Genomic DNA, 22189 nt, shown 5'->3' on the forward strand with positions numbered 1-22189 from the left:
CCTGCTCACAGGAAATTACAAATTTAAATTTACAAGAATATATCAAGATTTTATGTGAGAAATACAAAATAATTTTGGCTTCAAAAGATGTCAATAAGTGCATACAGAGGAAAGACTTATTTATATATACAAAATAAATGATGCTTAAGTGTGCTTAGTGTAGGCTGTAGTACTTTAGGGGGTGAGCGTAATACTAATACTAATATTGATACTAAGCATCAATATGTACACCATTCCACATGTACACAAATACAGTACCTGTACAAAATCATGTATGAACTCTTAATTCATAATATTCCAAGGGCTTCTATAATAAGTAAACAGTTAATAAATATCTTACCTGAGCACCTTGATAATTGATAATACCAAAACAGCTCACAGGGACCTTCTTAAGGCAAAGTTTACCAAGACGTTTACAGGAGAGAGCAAATATGACTGGGACACCGTGGCTACGTGCTTGGCCAAGCATCTTCTCAACTACCTCGTCCAAGGCACCTGTCATGTCCGGTCAACATATAAGTTACAGAAAAGAACAGAAGATATCTTGGATCCATTAAAATACTGTACAAATTTAGAGGTAAGTCAATGTAAAAAATCACAAAATTGCATATGTGCATTTTCATGCACATGCAAGTGTATTATGCCTCTCCATTAAGGTATTCTGAATTTACATAAACGCATTTCTACCTCTGGTATATGAACTAGTACATATATTCAAACACACGAAATTTAAATTTAAATACATTATTCATAAATGTTCATTTTGTACACTTATAGATGAATTCGTTTACACAAAATTACAGTAAATTATTCACCTACGAAAGTCACAATAACAACATAATAAGAAATATCTGTAATTATAAACTGCATGCTCAAGAATTAGCTTTAGATTTAGAATCTACATTTATCAATGATTTTAAAATCATTACAGTTCTCAAATACAGAGTAAAGAACTATTTCCGTAACAACTTAAACAAATCGTTACAACGGCTGAACTCATTTTGAAGCGATTCCCAATACTATCACTAAGAGCTGACTTTATAGGGTACCCTGGAAACACAAACCGAAACTGTCTCTATTTTCCGCTTGTTACAACTTATAATAAAGTTGTTACATCTTGGCTTAACGTGTTTATGACATATTAGAACGTTGTTACAACTTGCTATACTGGTTGTTATAACTGGTTAGGAGGTGTTAAAACTTGTTCGAACGTTGTACCAGCGTCGTAGTTTCGGTGTGTGTGTTTGGCGGGTAGTAACCTTTACTGCTTCAAATGAATCACTAATCTGTTGGATTCAGTTAACCAAAGCCTGATACAACACTATAATTTACCTGGTCCTTTGCTTCTCTGAATATCAGGAGCCACTATAATGCACGACATTTTCCCCATCAGTTTGGTCGTCTCCTTAAGGCCACACACAAACCTTCTCCTGAAAAGCATTTTCAAGAGTGAATTCATAAAAATCAATCTAGTAAGATGTCATTATATTTTGCAAATGACATTATATTCAGGAAGTAAACTATTCTAGTAAAAAAGGTAAAGCATATACAAGAGTTATTGGTGTAATGATGTGTGACTTTTTATATATATTAATAGATATTACGTTTGATGTTATTTTTTATTAATAGGATAGATAGAACAAGAAATGAAGGTATAAGGGATATCAAATAAATTAATATTTAAGTACATTTAGCCAAATATTGTTCTTTTTTTTTTTTTTTGCAAATAGAAAATGAGTTAATATTGATGAAATTACTGTATATTAGGCTATATATTAGGCTATAATAACTACAGTATAACAGTCAAAGTTCTGAATGGTTTTGAATTCACCAGAGTCCAGTTGAGAGGGAAAGCACAAGGCTAAGAAATGGTATACCAAAGTCACGATCTAAACAAGTCTCATAAGATCAGTTGCAATCCCGTTGCAATGGCAAAAGTCAAATAATCAGCCCGGTCTCTCAATTTGCCACTTTGTAACAAATGCAACTGTTTAGCCTAACAAGAAATATATGAACCCAAGAAACTCGCCTAATCTATCAAGGTCGATACACATAAAATGTTAGTATAGTATTACAGTGCTTTAATCTTGTCTAATACATGGCCTTTTTTTACAATTTGGTCTGTTATGAAACAAATGAGACATTAGGTGAGAGGATGGGTTGAAATATATCTGACTCAATAATCTATCTACAGTATACAGATGGGGGAGGGTGCTTTAGGGGTACGGGGAAGAGAGGGAGGGTAGGAGTAGACAGGGACACACACATAAATCACAATAGCGTTCATTTGATGTATCACGCTATTGTGATTCCTGTGTATTGAAGCAAGGACGAAGAGGTAGAACAGCTTGTTGACAGAACCCGAGTGCATGGGGGAATTGTGTCAAACCCTGGTTTGTGTCTCGGAGAGGCTGCAGGATCCGAGTGAGGTCAGTAGAACTCCCGGTTGCAATTCTTTTAACCATGTTGTGGCGCAGTTGACTAAAGCAGTGTCTGGGATCATCCCGGGCGTAAGTTCGGACCCACATCATGGCCCTTGTGGATTTGTTCAGTAGACATGGAAGTGTGTGGGGTTAGGAGTAGATAGGGAAGGTGTGTGGGGGTGGAGGAGACAGGGAGAGGTGTGTGGAGGGTGGAGGAGACAGTTAGGGGTGAGTGGGGTTAGGGGAGACAGGGAGGATGTATGTTGTAGAAGATAGAAATAATCTGAGTGGCGGATACTGGGAGGATGTGTTGATGCAGAAGGAGGGGTGTGTGTGTGAAGATGTTTATATTGACATGGAGAGATGAGGGAAGGTGTTTGAGTGGAGAGACCACGAGGGTGTGTCTGGGGAAAGATGGGAAGGGCGAGTGTGGGGAAGACCTGGGGTGTTTGGGAGAGGCCTGGGCAGAGGGTCGACCTGGCCACCACCAAGTACCCTCATGTAGTCTGTAATAAGAATATCAGTTATAAAATTCTACCACAAAATTGGCCCCTTCGGAAAGCACAAATATATACCCTAAAATGTAACTTACCTAATCCGAGCTTTAGAAGGATCACGCTGATAGTGACGCTCCTGGAATCTCACTAAACTTTCCACCAGCTCTTGAGTGACCCTATCTACATCTGCAGTGATGACATGGTCACAGTACCTGCAGAAATATAGCAATGTGTGTATATTTATGTGTTAATGGGTGCACATATGTAATTATCATAAGTACCAAGTCAGTGTGGTTATACAGTACTAGGAAAGTCAGAGAATATCAACAACAAGAGATATTTAGTTTAGAGGAACAGTTGGGAAACAAGTTTCTGATCTAAAAAATCAGAACAATACAATTCATACAATATTGGGTAGGTAGGCATTCCATTAAGTGCGTGAGTTTGCCTCGTGTGGCCGAGACATATCTGGGATGAGTGCGATTCTTATTTTCTATTACTGAACAGTTAAATGGGGAAGATTATGGGAATATATCACATTATTTGTCATGGAAGAGATTACACACTAGGGTCGCTAAACTTCAGAAGACAACATGGAAGAGATAATTCACTAGGGTCACTAAACTTCAGAAGACAACATGGAAGAGATAATTCACTAGGGTCACTAAACTTCAGAAGACAACATGGAAGAGATAATTCACTAGGGTCACTAAACTTCAGAAGACAACATGGAAGAAAAATAACATACCAAACAACAGGACACTGCTAGTAAACTGATACTTTGAAGAAAAGTGTAATAATGAACAGTTCTGAATAATTGCAATGTCTTTAGAGTAAACATACATGAAATTATTTAGTTTGCCTTCAAAATATGAATATTAATTGAACAACTTTCAATTCCAAACTTACCAGACACTCTTTATCATTAAACAAAATAAATACTGTATGTTAAAATACTTACTCTCTAAATTTTTTCTTATGAATAGGATTTTGTAGGGCTCTTAACTCCTCTGCAAAAATAGATAGGGTTTTAGATCTCTCTGGATCACTACAGATGCCAAGAATATTCTGAACTGCAGGCATCATTTCCTTAGCTTCAATTTTCTCTTGCCTTGTGTTATCTTTCTCCAACTCTAAATTGTTTATAATTTTTGCCGTTATTGAAGATCCTGCCATATTTACAAGTCTTTCAATATGAGTTGGATCAGATTTTTCCTTTCCTGCCAAAGCTAATTCTTTTCCCCCAATCACTTCATCATTTTTCTTTATAACACCTTGTGTTTCTGCCTCAGATCTCCCATCTAAGATGTCTTGATACCGTTCACATGCACCAATTACAACACTTGCACGTTTCTTGTCGCTCTCCTCATTAGAACTCGAGTCAGAGGACATACCTGTATTTCTCAAGTCATTATGTTTTTCCTCATCAATAGTCTTGCTGACATTTTCTGTACCTACTTTATCCCCTTTCAGTTCATTTGTGGGTGCTGCACCAGCACTAGCTATATCTAATGCAGCAGCCATTCTTCTCAATTCCTTGTTCGTCTCTAGGCATGACGACGCTGTACCTGCCACTGTCACCTCTAAATCTACAAGAGATGAAAGTGGAGGTCTAATTTCTTGCTTATCTGGAAAAGCTGATCTTTCTTGAGCTTTCTTGGCTTCTGATAATGAAAGATATTACAAAGTATTATAATTCAAATAAATGCTATTTATTAAAAAACAAACAGTATTTACTTAATACACAGAATACTGCAAAATTATTTATTTTTTAATTTAAAAGTTAAATTATAAGCCCATATATCAAAATAACCTAGACAAGTGATTTTTACATTACCTATAACACATGCTTTGCACATATGTGGCATTGTAAGGTTTAATAAATAACTGTGTGATCCTGTAAGATTTACTTTACGATAACTGACGATGCATTTTTACTGTACATGGACATTGAAACTCGTGATATACACTATACTGAAAAGTGGTGCAGAAAATTATAAATAAAACTTCTTTCATTAACTGGCCAAATCTACAAAAACTTAGATTAATACTAACCCTTCGTAGATGGTTTACGTATTACAGCCAATTCATTAATTCCTATTGTCCGGGAACAGGAAGTCTTTCCTTAAGTATATTGATGTCCTCCTTGGGCAACTACAAACCTTCCCCCAGGATGCAACCCACAACAGTTGCCTAAGTCCTGGGTACTCAATTTACTGCTAGATGCAGAGAGGTACAATATCAGGAGAAAAGCATGCCCAACCATTTTTTACTGCCCTGGGATTGAACCCAGGTTGTGAGGTCATAGCCCACTGTGCTACTGGAAATATGTTATGATGTTTAAAATGATCTTTCAGGGTCCCGGCAGTACAGTCGGGTTCGTTCTCAACGCACAATCGAGAATTCCGGGTTCGAATCCCAAGTGGGACAGAAATGGTTGGTCACATTTTCTTTCACCTAATGCAATTGTTCACCTAGCAGTAAGTAGGTACTCACGAGTTAGTCAGCTTGTTGTGGGGTTGTGTATGTGGGCTTGCGGGCTGCTCCAAGCAACAGCCTGGTACAGTAAACCAAACTCTCACAAGTCAAGCCTGGCCTCAGGTCGGGCTTGGGGAGTAGAACTCCCAGAACCCCATCAAGCAGGCTGCATCCTGGGCGGAGTCAGTAATTTGACTTTGGGGGGGGGGGGAACCTCGATATAAGCCTAACGTGAATGAATACACTCTGGCTTCCTGTCCCCAACACATTGAATTATTAATTATTTTAATAATAAGGGACTTTTCCCCTGCCTCAGTTTGAATTCCATTTGGGCCACAGTGCAGCCAAAATATCCTTACACCTGTATTTTGCATGCCAATAACTATATAAAATCTCTTAAACCACATTCCCATGGCAGAATATGAAGCATTCCTTCCTGGTATTGAATCACATGCAGTATCTGAATTCTTGTGAATAGGCTATACCTCACAAATATTATATTACCTTTAATAGGAAATATTTAAGGATACAGTATGCTTAAATAAATGCATTTGGAAGGGTTCAGGAAAGCGGCATTTATGAATATTCTTGTCAAACACGGACTTTGAAATTCAATCCATAAAAGGTTAAGTAATTATCAAAAGGTGCTGAGCCTGGAGAGCTGTAATGCTCCATCTGTGTTACCTAATGCTCAAGAGTTCCCAAGTATCATTCAGGATATAAACACAAAAGAAAGAGCATAATGACAGGATGAGCAATGTTACAAAGGGTCAGATTCCATAAAAAATTTAAAATGATTAGCATTGTAAATAAACGAGATATTGAACCGAGTTCCACTCCCTTTGTGGCCCCCAAACAGCTTGCCCACTCCTGCACTCAACTCTCCCCCTGACTGACCCTGACCCCAGTAAAAACAACACATTTGTGACATTTTACTACAGTACATCATTTTGCACAAACTTCACTTCATACTTGCTTTGATGTCTTTTGCTTGCCCATCACTTGCCCGAACATTTTCTCAGCACAAAGTTTGATTAATCCTTCTCAAGACCCAAAATTAATGGAGCACACTCTAGCATGGTCTCTGAGGGTGATGACCAATAAGGTGGTACATAAAGTTGTTTCTGATTATCTGGCACAGATAATTAGAAACACTATCCCACTAATGGAAAATCCTCAGCACTAATTTTTTTTCCCAATCAGTTTCTTTACTGATGCACTCACCCTGAAGTATTGATAAGAGTGCTTCCATCTCTGCCTGACGAGCTCTCTTCATACACTTCTTCAGGCATGATATTTTCTTCTTCTGCTTGCCTTCCCTTTGCTTTCCACGTTTCAGAGGTGCTGCTACTTTCACCTGGACAAATTCACAAAATTTGAGATAAGCATAACAAGAAAACATAAATCGAAATCTCAAGATTTATATAAATCTTATAAAATACAGTACTGTACAGCCTGTTTCTGAGCTTTAATTAGAGTATCGTTAAATGTGCTATAATATTCATCTAGAAGTACATTATAAGTTTGGGTCAGGTCACCTGTTGCTGACCTTGGATGACATGATCACAAAATAGCAGGTGATCTAAGCATGGATTGTACACTCAAGGACTTCTGGAGTTGACGTGTCTCCAGCGGCAAGTGCCTTAACATTGCCTACACTGAGTTGATTCGATTAACTGAGGCAGTCTTGGTTATCCAACACAGACTGTTTAGCACAATTAGGGTTAATTCCCCAAGCAAATTATTTTATACTAATAAAAGGTACCAGTTTTATTACAAAACACTATATCAAGACACTGCTGCTTAAGGGTACACATTAGATACATAAACAATAGTTAAAACATAGTAAACAAAGGGTCATGCTAAATGGGAATAAATCTGACTGGGGAAATGTGCTAAGTGGGGGTGCCACAGGGGTCCATTTTTGGAGCCAACTCTGTTTGTCATATACATCAATGACATAATGAGAATATTATAAACACATCATCAAATTTGCAGATAACACTAAGATCTATGGTATAGTGGTAAGTGAAAGTGATATCGAGACCTTACAAGGATTCCACAACAAACAATCTCTGAACAGTATACCTTTTATTAAGAATATTTTGTCTGCATTGAAAGGGAAGGCATTATTCCAAGTAAGAGTTAACCAGTGATATAAAAACAAAAAATTATCTTTACCTTAGTAGTGTGTGATGGTGCAGTAGTGCCACGTACATTTTTGCTAGGAGAGCCAATGTGCTTATCTGATGATGTTGATTTTGAGGCATTTGCACGTCTTGCCGCTTCCTGTGCAAATATTCTCAGAGTGAGGCAAATACAATATGTGGAAGTGAGAGAAAAACAAAAGCTACTTTATCAGTTACAAAATTACTGACATAATCAAATCTTTGTATTTTATTAATAGCATACTGTACTTATAAACATATTTTAAAAGATTGTGTGCATACAGAGTCAATTTTATTACCTGTTCTGTACGAAGTTTATCTCTTCTTTTATTTTTCTTTGACTGCAAAGCAGCAGCCATTATGTCTAATTCAATGAGGTCCTTGGTCTTTACCTTTTTCTTCTGAAGGGCAGTATAACTGACCTCTGAAACATCTTTTTCTCCCACTTCTTGAGAAGGTACTTTTAAATTTGCAACCCTTTTGGGGGCCAAAAGTGCTCCGCTGTAACTAGGAGTATCTGCTGGTGATGTACAATCATTCTGCTCACTGTTTACCACTTGCAACACCCCACTGGGCTGTGTCAATATACGTGAATCTACTTTAACACTACTACTACTGTGTTCAGATTCAGACAAGGCATCTATTCGTGTCATGCGTTCAGCTGTGGATATTTTATGTGAACCTTTGTCAGATACTGTTCTTGGAGTGATAGCACTCTTGAAAGATAAAGTTGGATACTCTTCGCTAGATAATTTCAAGTCTGGACTATGGGAAACAGATAATTTTGCAGATCGCTTATTACTGTTATTACCAGCAAGGGTTGCCTCCAAAAAATCCTTTGTAATGACTCTTACTTTTGAATCTGATGTCATTAGGTCACGAGCTTTCTTAAGTTTCTGTTCCTTTTTCCTCATCTTTTCTTCCTTTCGCCTTTTCCTCAATTCTAAAATTTTTTGCATGGTGTGTTCATCAAGTGGCTTTTTTTGATCCTGTAAAATAGAATCTTTTGCATTTTCTGTGGAAATTGCAATTTTATTTGCATCACAATGCCTTGAAGCAGAGGCAACTGCACCGCAACCATCCTTTAGAACCTGTCCACGGTTTTCTTTATTGCCGGTTTTCTCATGAGTAACTTGTCTTGCTGCCTCATATAAATTGGTCACAGTTTCTTTACTCTCGTTGTTTTCTTTTCTTTTGTAAATTTTATTTGTACTAAATTTATTTATGTGAGAAGAGTCTTTTACATTTTTATTTTTGTACTTTTCAGATTCTTCTTTCAATATCCTTTTTCTAACACTAGGTCCTGTATTACATGGCTTGGAACCATTCCCTCTTTTGCTATCATCTTTGTGGACGATTTTTTTCACTGGCATTGTTAACCTATCGGCCTGATCATGCGAGTCTTTATTCTTAGTTGGCTTTTTCCTCTCTCCCTTGACCTGCCACTGAAAAGGATCCGTCGTTCCAGCTTTTGGATTAAGGTCATTACCTATATTATAATCATCTGGATTTGCAGAACTATCAAGGGCATCCTTTCTTCCTGTGTCATATTCTGTCTTCTCAGGCAAAATATTTGCCTCGGCAGAAAAACGCCATTCATTCTTGATTTTTGAATTGGGCTCATTTTGGTTGTGGTGCACAGCCTTTGAATCACTGAATTCATTAAAACCTTTAATATCTTGGTTTTTACTAGAATGGGTATCTAGCAACACATTTTTACACACCTCTCTTTCCAAAACTTTATCTTCAATATTTTTCTGAGCAGTGTTACTGATCACTTTAACATGCCATGCATTTTCAGTTAAATTAGTTTTGACCAAAATGTCACTCTTTTTCAATGACAAATTGTTACTCTGATTTGGGGAATTACTCAAGTGAAAATCTCTCTTGATCTGAGGAATGACTTCAGAACGAGTATCACCGAGTGAGGGCCATTGGTCATCTTGAAGCAGACCTACACCAGAGCGAGTCTCTGATTTTGACTCCTGCAAGACATTACTACTACCTTTCAGTACTTTCCCATAGCTTATATTACCTTTGTAGCTTGTAGTAAGTGGCACATGAATAGAATGTTTTTCTACCTGCATCATAAGTCTAAGATTGTTTTCTGTGCTGTGATCATTGCTCTGCCTTCCTTGTGATCCACCTCTTCCTTTCCTTATGTTATGTTTTTGTTGATTTGTTTCAGGTTGATTTTCTGCAGAAAAATTATTATATTTTTTGTTTCTGCTCATGCTTTTTGTACTTTTATCAGGCGAACTATCGTTGGACCACCAACTTTGCCTCCAATTACTGGCTCTGTGAGAGGGATAGTCACTGCTAGCCTCTGGGTTGAATTCCTCAACACTGTTATGTCTAACAGCATTCCCATATCTGTGAAGTTTGGGCCTTCCAAATGCTTCACCTCTTTCCCTTGGTGAGGCATTTGTGGATGCTTGCCTCCAATTACCATATCCATCATGTGTATGATTTGGCTGTGATCTGGGATGCTGTTGTGGAACATTAAGTACATAATTTGGATTTTGCCGGGGATACACCAAATCTCTTGCAGGTATACATGTTACATTTTTTAAACTGTCTGAACCAATATTTGCAGCTGATGTATGAATTCCTCTGGGTATAAATTCAGGAACATCTGGAGACAGCATTGTCTGGAAAGAATACAAATGATTAATACAGTTGGATAGGGGTTTTGACCAGTGGCTGCTATAAATGTGTGTTTTCTGTAAACTTTAATACAATGTAATAAAATAAATAAATTACATTGTATAAAATAATAAAAAAAAGTAGGGGGTGGTAGGAGAAGAAAATACTAAAGTGTTCAGGGAGAATCTGCAAGGTTTTCTCTGAATACCTTTTATTCTATATTTCAATTACCATATATTAATGTCATTGTAATACCATTTTCAAAGAGACTAATAGATATTTTGAATGTAATTATAAATGAGTTTTAGAATCTCCTTTGCATGGAAACCATTTCACATAGATATTACCCAATAGGATGACACAGACACAGCAGTTAAAGTGCATGTAAGACCCATGAAATTGAATCATACATAGGCATCCTAGACTTAATTGTAAAAACCATACTACTATAAAAAATTGGGCCCAATGAAAGAGAAATCATACACACACAAATGGTGGACAGTACTAGGCTAGTACTAGTAATGAGAACCAAGTTCTGTTTAGAACTAAAAACAACATATATGGATAGCACAAGATATCCACCACTGTCATACAGTAGTTGTCAGAATTAGGTCAAGATATGACTACTTATGGCAGGTAACAGGAAGAGAAGAGAACTATCAGGGGGAAAGTGCCAAGCCATTACAACTTTGTGTAACTTGATCAGGATAAGGATTTGGAATGGGACGGGGAGAAGGAATGGTGTCCAACCACTTGGAAAGTTGGGGATTGAATATCGAATTGCATGAAGCGAGACCATTGTTCCACCGTCCAGCCCAATTGGTTGGGCTGTAAAAGATAACTAACCATAAGCACTCCAATTTTAAACCCTGTGAAAGAGAGGAAACAGTCTTCAATAATATACAGTATTAGTGAATATGAAGCTATAACTGATTTATAACAAATGGCAAAATACCTGAAGATTTGTAACTACAGTATTTAATAAAGATAATTCACATGATGCAACCCCACAACAAGCTAACTAATTCTTGAGTACCTACTTACTGCTAAGTGAAAAGAGGATTTAGGTGAAAGGAAATGAACCCAACCATTTCTGTCCTGCCCGAGATTGAAACCCGGAATTCTTGATTGTGCGTCTAGAATGACCCAGACTGTACTAGAGACCCTTCAATCCCTCGCAGATATTAAAAGAAATCCCTCACAATCCACTCGAAGTTTAATGGTGCATGCGAGTAAACTAAACCCACCTCCTATGTATGACAAATCATCATGCATGTTAGGGATATTTGTTTCTGACTAACTCTGGAATCCTTTATAATGATCAGAGACTGTGCTGTAAATCTAAATTTGTTAAAAAAAAATTACAGTTAATTAGCTGAAAAAAAATCACATCATTAGCACAGTTAAGGGAAGGGAACTACGAGAAGAAAGTGCCAAGCCATTAGACTATATATATATTTTTTTTTTGAGATATATACAAGAGTTGTTACATTCTTGTACAGCCACTAGTACGCGTAGCGTTTCGGGCAGGTCCCTGGAATACGATCCCCTGCCGCGAAGAATCGTTTTTTCATCCAAGTACACATTTTACTGTTGCGTTAAACAGAGGCTACAGTTAAGGAATTGCGCCCAGTAAATCCTCCCCGGCCAGGATACGAACCCATGACATAGCGCTCGCGGAACGCCAGGCGAGTGTCTTACCACTACACCACGGAGACTGTAACGATATATATATAGGTAGGAGATATAGCACTTGGAAGTGGTCAGGATAAGGAATTGGGATGGGACGGGGGAAAGGAATGGTACCCAACCACTTGGACGGTCAGGGATTGAATGCCGACCTGCATGAAGCGAGACCGTCACTCTACCGTCCAGCCCAAGTTGTTAAATCACACAAAAAAAAAATAACGGTCCCACTTCATGAGACATTAGGGAATGTCTCACTTCACCTGATGCCTCTGTTCACCATTAGCAAATAAATAAATGGGAGTTAGGTAATTGTTGTGGATTAAATCTTGAGTAAGTAGGGTATAAGACCTGAGAAAAGTATGACCTATGTCATCACAACACTTTAAATAAAGCTAACCTAGCTGAACCGAACCCATTGAAGATAACATTTTGTATTTTATATACAAGACTAAAAGGTGGGAAACTACAAACTGGGCCTTAAATGGTTAGAATTTCGTTACACCAGCTACCACTTCCCCAACCACCTAACAGCAGCACCCATAAGAACACACCACAATACTAGTCCCGCGATGCCTCGCTTCTCGCGGTGACCAAGACGTAGTGGTAAGGACGACACACGCTGACACCCATCACAGGCTCTCCTGTGACACCTCTCTCCAACAACACACTCTTAAATACTCCTCCTTCCTCCTGTCCTGCGAGCTATTGCGTTGTTGTTGGTGTTGGGTTAGGGGCAGCTATTGCGCTGTTGTTATTCGAACCCCAGTTGGAAACAGACCCAACTATAGGATGGGTTAACCCAAGTATCGCGCTTCCAAAAGGGTCGCCCAAGTTGGAATTTTGTAGGTAGTGATCATGTCTACCCTTACTCTTCTGTCTTCCAGTGTCATGAGGTGCATTTCTCGCAGCCTGTCCTCGTAGCTCATGCCTCTTAGTCCTGGGACTAGCCTATTGGCATACCATTAAACTTTTTCAAGCTTCGTCCTGTGCTTGACAAGGTGTGTGTGTGTACGTGTATAACACACACGTACTTATGTGGTACGTATGTACTACATAATTGTAAGGCGTTTGCTGAATTAGAAAAGTCGGCTAGCAGTCCACCCTTAACGACACAATTAACTCATTACATAAAAAAAATACGTGGCTGTGCAACAGTGTGTGGGAATTGGGGAACTGGTGTGCATTTAGACGACTGGTGAGGACCAACAATGACGTAGAAGGATGGCACCAGCGTCTGAATCAATGGGCAGTGAGGGACAACTTGGCTTTATATATTTTAATCCCCTTACTGTACCGTGAGGCGTCCCTGGTAACCTTGCAATACCAACTGGTTTCTGATCAAAAGCTAAAGTCCAGTCGCCGCAAGAGCAATGAAGAGAAACAGGAACATTTGTGGAAGCTTTGGGACCGTTACGAGGAAAAACAGATAAGCACCTCACAGTTCCTCAAGGAATGTTCGCGTTTTATCCCAGGAAGTGCCTGAACTAGAATTAGAAAACAGCAGTCTGTTTACTGGTTGTTATTTAACTTAAGTTAGTTGTAAATGATAATGTAAAAATAGCCACTGAGAACTGATGAGTTGCCCAAGACTTTTGCTCGTAAAGAGGGAATTGATTACAAACTTGGACTGCCTTTGAGCAGCCTGAGGGCAGCAATATCCCAGGAACATCAGCTAAATTTCGGAGACTTGAAGCAAAGTGAAATTCACACCAGTTACTCCATCTATCATCATTCTATTATGCAGGAAGAACCGCACGTCTATGGGTCATCCAATAATGTTAGCAGACTTCTAGATGTTACCACTGCTAGGCTTAGGTTCGGCTACAAGTACCTCTGGGAGTTTGTAACATCTGCTGATGTAGATTTGACTAAATGTAAACTCTGTCAGCAGAACTATTCGCTTACTTTGCGCCATTATATAATGGAATGTGAAAAAATCGCGGAATTTAGGGATAACACCATCAATAGTGTCCAAGAAATGTGTAAGTACTTCATTCATAATGATGTGCTGCTCGAAATCTTAGCGAAGTATCCAAAATTTGCTTACTGTAGGTAATGCTGCACATAACTGTAAAGCTGCCGCCCAGTTGGATGGGTGTGGAGCAAATGACTGTAAAGCTGCCGCCCAGTTGGGTGGGTGTGCAGCAAGACTAGTGTGACTCACCATAGATGTAAAGTGCCTTGTATAGTGACTGTTGTGAGCCTCTTATTGATCACTTGTGACACAAAGATTATTGATGTGTGTATTTGTGTAGGTGATTAAATATGTATGTGCATGTATATATGTATACGTATATATATATATGTACATGTATGTATGAGAGTGTGTACATGTATATATATAATATTAATAATTTTGTAACTAGCGTCACAAATTGTTATTTGCTTAGCTAAACGAACTAGAGGGTTCAGTTCCTGAACCGATTATGTGCCTCTGTAATCCTTTACACCACCGCCCACGGGATAGGTATGGGGTGCATAATAAAGAAAGAAATAGAATTGAATTGGTCTGATTAAGACTTTATGACTATGTAATCTATGTTTTGCTCCACTACTTACTGGTTGAGTATGGGGTGCATAACAAATAATAGCCTCCTTCGGGGGCGCCTTGTTTCTAAACGTGTTAGTCTTAAATCCTTTAATCTCAAATCTTGCTACAATGTACCTCTTAATATATGTTTTGTACTCTCGCAACCCAATGTACCTTCTTGTATATAAATAGATTTCAACTGTAAGGGGGTATGGTTTGCACCTTGTTATTCTAATAATGGATAAATAATTCTAATAATGGAAGCGCTAATTATATGAACAAATGCCATGTATTTATTCAGATGATAACAACAGCGAACACAAACCAGCGCATATACGAACGGAATGGTTTGTATGTACAAACTTCTCAGTGAACGAAGTTGTTTCTAGCCCGGTATCCGAAATTGCAGTATACGACTTGACCAGTCCCCTTCTTGTACAGCCACTAGTACGCGTAGCGTTTCGGGCACGTCCTTAATCCTATGGTCCCTGGAATACGATCCCCTGCCGCGAAGAATCGTTTTTTCATCCAAGTACACATTTTACTGTTGCGTTAAACAGAGGCTACAGTTAAGGAATCGCGTCCAGTAAATCCTCCCCGGCCAGGATACGAACCCATGACATAGCGCTCGCGGAACGCCAGGCGAGTGTCTTACCACTACACCACGGAGACTGCTTGCCAATATGTTGTGTAATTAACAAAGATACGCTAATAAAGCCTAAAATATTACATGCCTCCAGAAAGATAGAGCTATTTTCGTTATTGTGAGTGCATCAAAGGAAATATATCATGTTGGAGACCAATGATATAGCAATTTTAATTTAAGTTTCGAGTCCCGCCCGGTCGAGAGAGATGGGGCGACTCTCGCCCCATCTATTGGAGATTCTGTCCACTAAAGACCCAAAGCTACTCAAACCTTCCTAGCATTACGTAAGCAATGAAGTAATATGGTATATTTACTCACTATAATGTGGATGCTGGATGCAGAAAATGAGAAAACATAATTTTACTCTGAAAAAATATCATTTCATAACAAAATAAGATGTAAATATGTAATATCAAAGGAAGTCGATGGTCCAAGCAACAATATCGTGGAGCGACTTATCCAAGATATATTGCTCTCTGGAAAGTGTTTGCTGGCATATCAACCTTCTGTACACAGTGATCCAGTCGTCGAACTTCTCTGCTCAAATTATCGCAAATTTAATTTATGATGTTAACAAGTAGAATGCGTATTTTTAATCATATCTAACGATATTAACAAGTAGAATGCGTATTTTTAATCAAATCTAACATAACTAGCCAGAAAACGTTAAAGATTATTTAAAAATACATGGTTGGAAGTTAAATCAACTCCATAGAACAATATTTTTGTTATAGATACTAATCGTTATTTGTTGGTATGCGTTCGCTACTTAAACTATCATGTACTGTATTTATGTAAAATCTCCCTGTTTCTTCGGACATGGAACACGGAACCTTACACGCTCTCTGATTTACTGTTTAATAGAGATTCACAAATAAGCTTATGATTGTATACGTTATCAAAAAGGCAGTGACAAAGTCAATTTTGCATTTTAATCACAGAGATTAGATCTTAGTGAGATAGGAAAGATATTCATATTTTAAAGAAGGATTTTTGAACCATCGCTCTCCCTATCGATAGAAACTAACTTTTTTTTTTGTTATTATTAACAAGCTTAGGTATACACAGTAATGTGCTGCTACCCTATTCTATATGAAAGATTACACAGTGTATATCAAAAACTAGCTATAAGTTCATTAAATATTCCCATCTCACAGGATGGTTAGTTATACATGGAATCTCTCAGATTCCATGAGTACTCTCATAATGTGTACTGAAGTACACATTAACAAAATTATAACTACAGAATACTTAACGCAGGTAAGTATTTGAGTAGCCTTCAGGAATCTAGAGAAAGAAGCACTTATAAGTTCACAACCAACGTAAGACCAGCCGTTGACTATGAAGCTCCGTTGTAAAGCCCCCACCCAATAAATACATATAAAGCTAAAAAAATACAGAGATATGCGACAAGACTTGTTCCAGAACTGAGGGAACTCGCCTAAAGTGTGTGTGTAGTGAGTAGTAAGTAGTGTAGTGTGTAGAGTGTAGTGTGTAGTGAGTTGGCTAAAGTGGCTGAGCGAGCTCAAAGTCGACACTCAAGATGAAAGACGAAACAAGAGAGATTTGATATCGATGATCATCATAATAATATTTATTTGCAAGAAGGTACAATGGGTATGTGAGATTACATAAGATGGGCACCCCATACCCATCCTGTGGGCGTCAGTGGAAAGAGTTACAGAGGCACATAACAGTCTCTGAGCCCATTATGTGCCTCTGTAACCCTTTCCACTACCGCCCACAGGATGAGCATGGGGTGCATAATAAAAAAAACTAAACTTGAACTCCCTCTTCATTGTATCATCCTGTGGTGTCAGGTTTATCTCCTCAGTCTATCCCCGTAGCTCAGTCCCCTCATATATGGGTCCAGCGTTGTAGAAAACATACGTTATCATATTTCGATTGTGCCTTGTTTGTGGAGGGGGCTCCAGGCTGGTGCTGCATACTCCAGCAGTTGTTGCCATCTCAACAATATTGGGGGCTGGTCGGCCGAGCGGACAGCACGCTGGACTTGTGATCTTGTGGTCCCGGGTTCGATCCCGGGCGCCGGCGAGAAACAATGGGTAGAGTTTCTTTCACCCTATGCCCCTGTTACCTAGCAGTAAAATAGGTACCTGGGTGTTAGTCAGCTGTCACGGGCTGCTTCCTGGGGGTGGAGGCCTGGTCGAGGACCGGGCCGCGGGGACACTAAAAGCCCCGAAATCATCTCAAGATAACCTCAAGATCTCTGCGGCTCGTGTGTAGTCCTCACCTGTATATCAAAACCAGAATCATTCCCGTTGGTAGGGATAGGAAGTCTGTACTTAGGCTTATTGAGGTCCCCCAGGATGCTACCCACAACAGTTGACTAACTCCCGGGAGCCTAATTTATTGCTAGGTGTGCAGAGCCATCAGGTAAAATAAAACGTGCCCAATCGTTTCTGTCCTTCGCAGGGATTGAACCTGTGTCCCTCGGTTGGGAGTCGAAAACATAGTCCACTGTTTCTAGTTTTGAACATTGTTTCTCTGTCCACTCATTCAAGTTTTTTTATTCATAATTTTGTATGTCGGTACCATGACTATCCAATTTTTCTTTCTTCCAGCGTGGATAGGTCTAGTTAGACCAGTATTTCTTCATAGCTCTGTCCAGATAACTCAGGAATGAACCTTTTTGCAAATTTATGGATAGTTTCTGATTTTATTTTATGTTTCATTAGCTGTGGACTCCGCGGCGGTGCAGCATACTGAAAAATGGGTCTCGATATACGATATATAATAATTAAAATTATTATTTATCGCTCGGAGAGGGTTCCTTGCCCATGTTCCTGAAAAACACCCGGACTGTGGGCCATTTTCCTACACACTACTGACGTTTTCCTGCAAATATTGTCCTCTCATCCCGTGTTCTCCAACGTCACTAAATTGATGTACTAAATTGCCTGAATTTACAAGTCTACTACGGGCTCACCATAGCCCGTGCTACTTGGAACTTTTTGTTCCAGGTAGCGAGTCTTAAACAACAACAGCCTGAATTTAATCTAACCGAGGACCCACGAATAGAAAACGGGCCATCATGTCAATTTTGCGAGCCGCTATGATATTTTGTACATCAGCTTTTGGCCTTAGGGGGATGTATCCGTCAAAATGCGATGTCTGAGTCTCCCCCAGTCACTCTCGTTTTCTGTGGTGGGACGCTACCTGCCCTTCGTTCTGTACCGCTCTAGCGGTATCCACGCCATTGTTTCTATCCATAACTTTGCATTTGGATTAAGGTTCAGTTGCCTTTTATCAGACCACCTTTGTAGTGTCTTGTTCACTTTGCAGTATGCCACAGTCCTCTTCTTCTCTGATTCTTTTCATTAGTTTTGCATTCTCAGGAGACCCCGACACGAAGGCGCCTGCTCTAAGACCTGTCAGGTCGTTGACGTATATAGTATTAGGAGATGCAAGGGCCCCCTAGCTGCAACTGCCGCCTCATAGGTGCGTTGGGTCTGACAGGTGTGGCCTCACAGCTGTGGCTTAATAGGTGCAGCCTTGCAGGCAGCCTATACATGGGGTGTTACAGGTGTGGCTTCATAGGTGCGGCCTCACGGGTAACCTATACATGGAGTGTGACAGGTGTGGCCTCGTCTACCAGGGTCACTGTACCTCCACAAGCCGCATTCCCGCGTTTTTACTTGTATACAAACAGCAAGGTCACGCAGCCTTCTCACCTGACCTAGGTGTTACAACTCTCTGACAAGGACTTGGCTTTGAGTTAATCAATTTATCTATCTGTTCAAGTTTCATTAAGTTTATTGAGATAAAGAAGTACATCTCAAAAGGATACAGTAGCTTAGGCTATTGCTACTTTCGGTAATTATATTATATATATATTTTTTATTTATTTAAATAAATAAATAAACTCATAAATATTTATTTATTTATTTATTTATTTATTTATGTCTGTGTTTCTCTCTCTCTCTCATTAACATACACAATTATTTGAAAAAATACGCCCCATGTCGCAAAAAAAATATTGAACAACAAAAATATCCATGAGGAATGCGATGTAGTAGCCAGAGTCGCGCGCACCAGTTGGGACGCCGGGCCGCGCGCGGGAAGGGCGGGAGTTCCCCTTTCCTGAGCAAACCTGTATGATAACTGGTGAATCCTCAGTCAACTAATCCTCCCACCATCCCACCCCCTCCCCCACTCGCTCTATCACTCTACACTGTAACTGTGAATCCTAACCCAGCTAATACTAACCTTTCACTGCCGTATTCTCGTCCAAACCATGCAATCGGACCTTGGTGATGCAATCAGCAAGATGAATGCAATTCTAAATTTCAAATATTTGGATGTTTATTTGCAAATATATTTATATATTTTTCAGTTGCATATTGGCTTGGGGACCATTCAAGCTTGTTTGGATTTGTGTTGCTCACGTGGCCCCCACAAAGTGAAGTGATTCGATGAAATATCTATGCCCAAGTTTACCGCCAAGTTCTGTCGGGACGTTGGGAATATAGCCTCGGCTACCAATGTCTTTTGTACAGTCACGGTTGGTTGAGTGGTTAAGGAACCGCGAGTACACCATATGCATAGTGCTCCTGACTGTCTGGGTTCGAATCCTTCTGGGGTGTGGAGTTTTCAGTTGCTTATTGGCTTGGGGACCATTCAAGCTTGTTCATATATATATATATATATATATATATATATATATATATATATATATATATATATATATATATATATATATGCGTAGTGACAATATTTAACATATTCAAAGATTTAAGTAAGGAAGCCGAGTGCTGTCTGGGGCTTGAATTTGTTACAGTTCTAAATACTGATCTGTATCGAGTAATTAGGGGTCAAACATAATTTTGGGTAGTAGAACCCAGGCACTGTTACCATAGGTGAGATAAGGATAGATGTGAGAGTAATAAAGTGTAACCGAGACGGGGTAAGGACTTCGTCCACTACCCTGCCCTTAGTTAACTAAAACTTAGAGACCCCCGAGCTCTACTCTACTCTCTAGCTCTAGAGAGCTCTACTCTCAGCCTTCAGTCCACTCCTTGTGATCTTCGACGATTGATCGCCTTAGATACTCCCAACACGAGGAGCTGTACTGGGCCCCTAGCAAACTCTAGGATCTCACCTGCCACCACCAAACCCAGCGATATTTACTATTAATTAATTGTGGTTTGGACCAATCAATTAACCATTAATTTCCTTGGGGGGTTAATCCCCAATTAATTGGAAAGGGAGGTATGAATTTACGTTAAGTGTGGAAATTAAATTGAAAACAAGGGAATATATCCGATATTAAAAGACTAGGCTTGCTTGCAAAATATGTACCGATTCGTTCAATAAAACCCGGCTCTTAGGTTCGGCGGTAAGGACAGTCATATATACTTATGAGAGAACTCAAAACATCATAAATACTAGACAAGATTTATTAATTAAGAATATCAAAATAGAAATAAAAAGAAACACTCCCTATCTTTAACACTCCCTAACTGAAATATATTCCTACTGAGGCGAGGCTTGAGACTCAAGTGTACCAAACTCTTAAGCACTTTACCGTAATATTTCTAAGCTCAACTGATGTTCGCCTGCGGTCAGATTCACGAAGCAGTTACGCAAGCACTTACGAACCTGTACATCTTTTCGCAATCTTTGGCGGCTTTGTTTGCAATTGTTAAACAGTTGATGAGCTCCGAAGCACCAGGAGGCTGTTTATAACAATAACAACAGTTGATTGGGAAGTTTACATGCTTGTAAACTGTTTAATAAATGTAACCAAAGCCGTCAAAGATTGAGGAAAGATGTACAGGTTCGTAAGTGCTTGCGTAACTGCTTCGTGAATCTGGCCCCTGGTGTTCGGGAGGTGATGGTCTTCTCCCAGCTGCTGCTCAAACCACACTACCTCTCCTCTCTCTCCTCCAGACTGAAGCTAGTTAATATTACTACACCATGCTTCCCTGGTTATTAATTACCAAGCAGGGTTAATGTAACAAACTAATCTTATTTACTGGCCAACCCAGATGGTTGAATTCTTATTGAAACTGATGGTAATTCTATAGGCATCTATAGGAGAGGAAAAAAGGAGGCCTGGTCGAGGACCGGGCCGAGGGGACGCTAAAGTCCCGAAATCATCTCAAGATAACCTCAAGATAGTTCTGGCAGGATTTTTTTCGCGCTGTTTTGAACTTTCTCCAAAGTAAATTTGTTGTTTTGAAGATGAGGTCCCCATGCTTGGATACAAGATGGCGGTGGAGCACCAAAGACTTGCACAGCTAAATAAACACCTTCTATGTCCATTAAGTCAAAGGCTCGGTTGACTTTGAAGGTTGGATTAGCTCTTTCTTTTTAGCGTAGCTCCCAGTTGCTGTGCAACTTTCAATGACTGGTGGATCCTAACTCCTGGACCTTTTCTTTCTTCATCAATCTGCTGCATGGTAGCGATGTCGCGTGGAGAGTTTGATCTGATGTTGTTGTTACAGATTCAGCTACTCGAAACAAGTTCCAAGTAGCACGGGCTATGGTGAGCCCGTAACTTACCTGGCACAGGAGCGGGGCAAGTAGCACGGGCTATGGTGAGCCCGTAACTTACCTGGCACAGGAGCGGGGCAAGTAGCACGGGCTATGGTGAGCCCGTAACTTACCTGACACAGGAGCGGGGCAAGTAGCACGGGCTATAGTGAGCCCGTAGTGGACTTACCTGGCACAGGAGCAGTGCTCGAGTGTTTGATCTGAGTACAGGTAACAAGTGGTCCTCCCAGTGCTCCACAAGCCACTGATGGCGAGAGTGGTGGAGCACTGAACACCACCACACCGCCAGACACCCGGGACCCCTCAGTGACAGCTCGGGCACCACTCCTCTCTCTACAGATGGGAAAGACTGAATCCCTTACAAGTTGTTGTGGTGCCAGACTTGTTAGTGTTGATTGATCGATGATGGTTAAGCCACCCAAGAGGTGCCACGGGCATGAGTAGCCCGTATGTGGTAGATTTTTGGAGTGAATGTGATATTTGGTCGTAACTTGTATGTTCTGCCTAACATTTGTACACGATACATCTACTGTGCATCCAGAGTTCAATACCCGAGCCGGACGGTGACGATTGGGCACGTTTCCTGTTCACCC

The 22189-nt window shown here is 39.7% G+C and overlaps 1 protein-coding gene across 3 annotated transcripts in view; it reads right to left on the bottom strand.

Annotated features, from left to right (window-relative positions):
• Positions 1–22189, bottom strand: part of Sbp2 (SECIS-binding protein 2) — a 132499-nt gene that overhangs the window by 9146 nt on the left and 101164 nt on the right. For 2 of the 3 annotated variants that reach the window (XM_069310825.1, XM_045769343.2), the window contains exons 2-8: positions 7866–10217; positions 7580–7687; positions 6623–6755; positions 3882–4584; positions 3016–3132; positions 1333–1430; positions 341–495 (exon numbers count right to left, since the gene is read on the bottom strand). In XM_069310825.1, coding sequence (XP_069166926.1) covers positions 341–495; positions 1333–1430; positions 3016–3132; positions 3882–4584; positions 6623–6755; positions 7580–7687; positions 7866–10214 — 3663 coding nt within the window. In that variant the 5' untranslated portion in view covers positions 10215–10217. Of the gene's footprint in view, positions 1–340; positions 496–1332; positions 1431–3015; positions 3133–3881; positions 4585–6622; positions 6756–7579; positions 7688–7865; positions 10218–12452; positions 12688–22189 lie in introns of those variants that run through there. The other variant, XM_045769342.2, reaches the window with a different exon arrangement.

This window comes from Procambarus clarkii, chromosome 68 (assembly GCF_040958095.1).
Source record: "Procambarus clarkii isolate CNS0578487 chromosome 68, FALCON_Pclarkii_2.0, whole genome shotgun sequence".
Taxonomy (NCBI): Eukaryota; Metazoa; Arthropoda; class Malacostraca; order Decapoda; family Cambaridae; genus Procambarus; species Procambarus clarkii.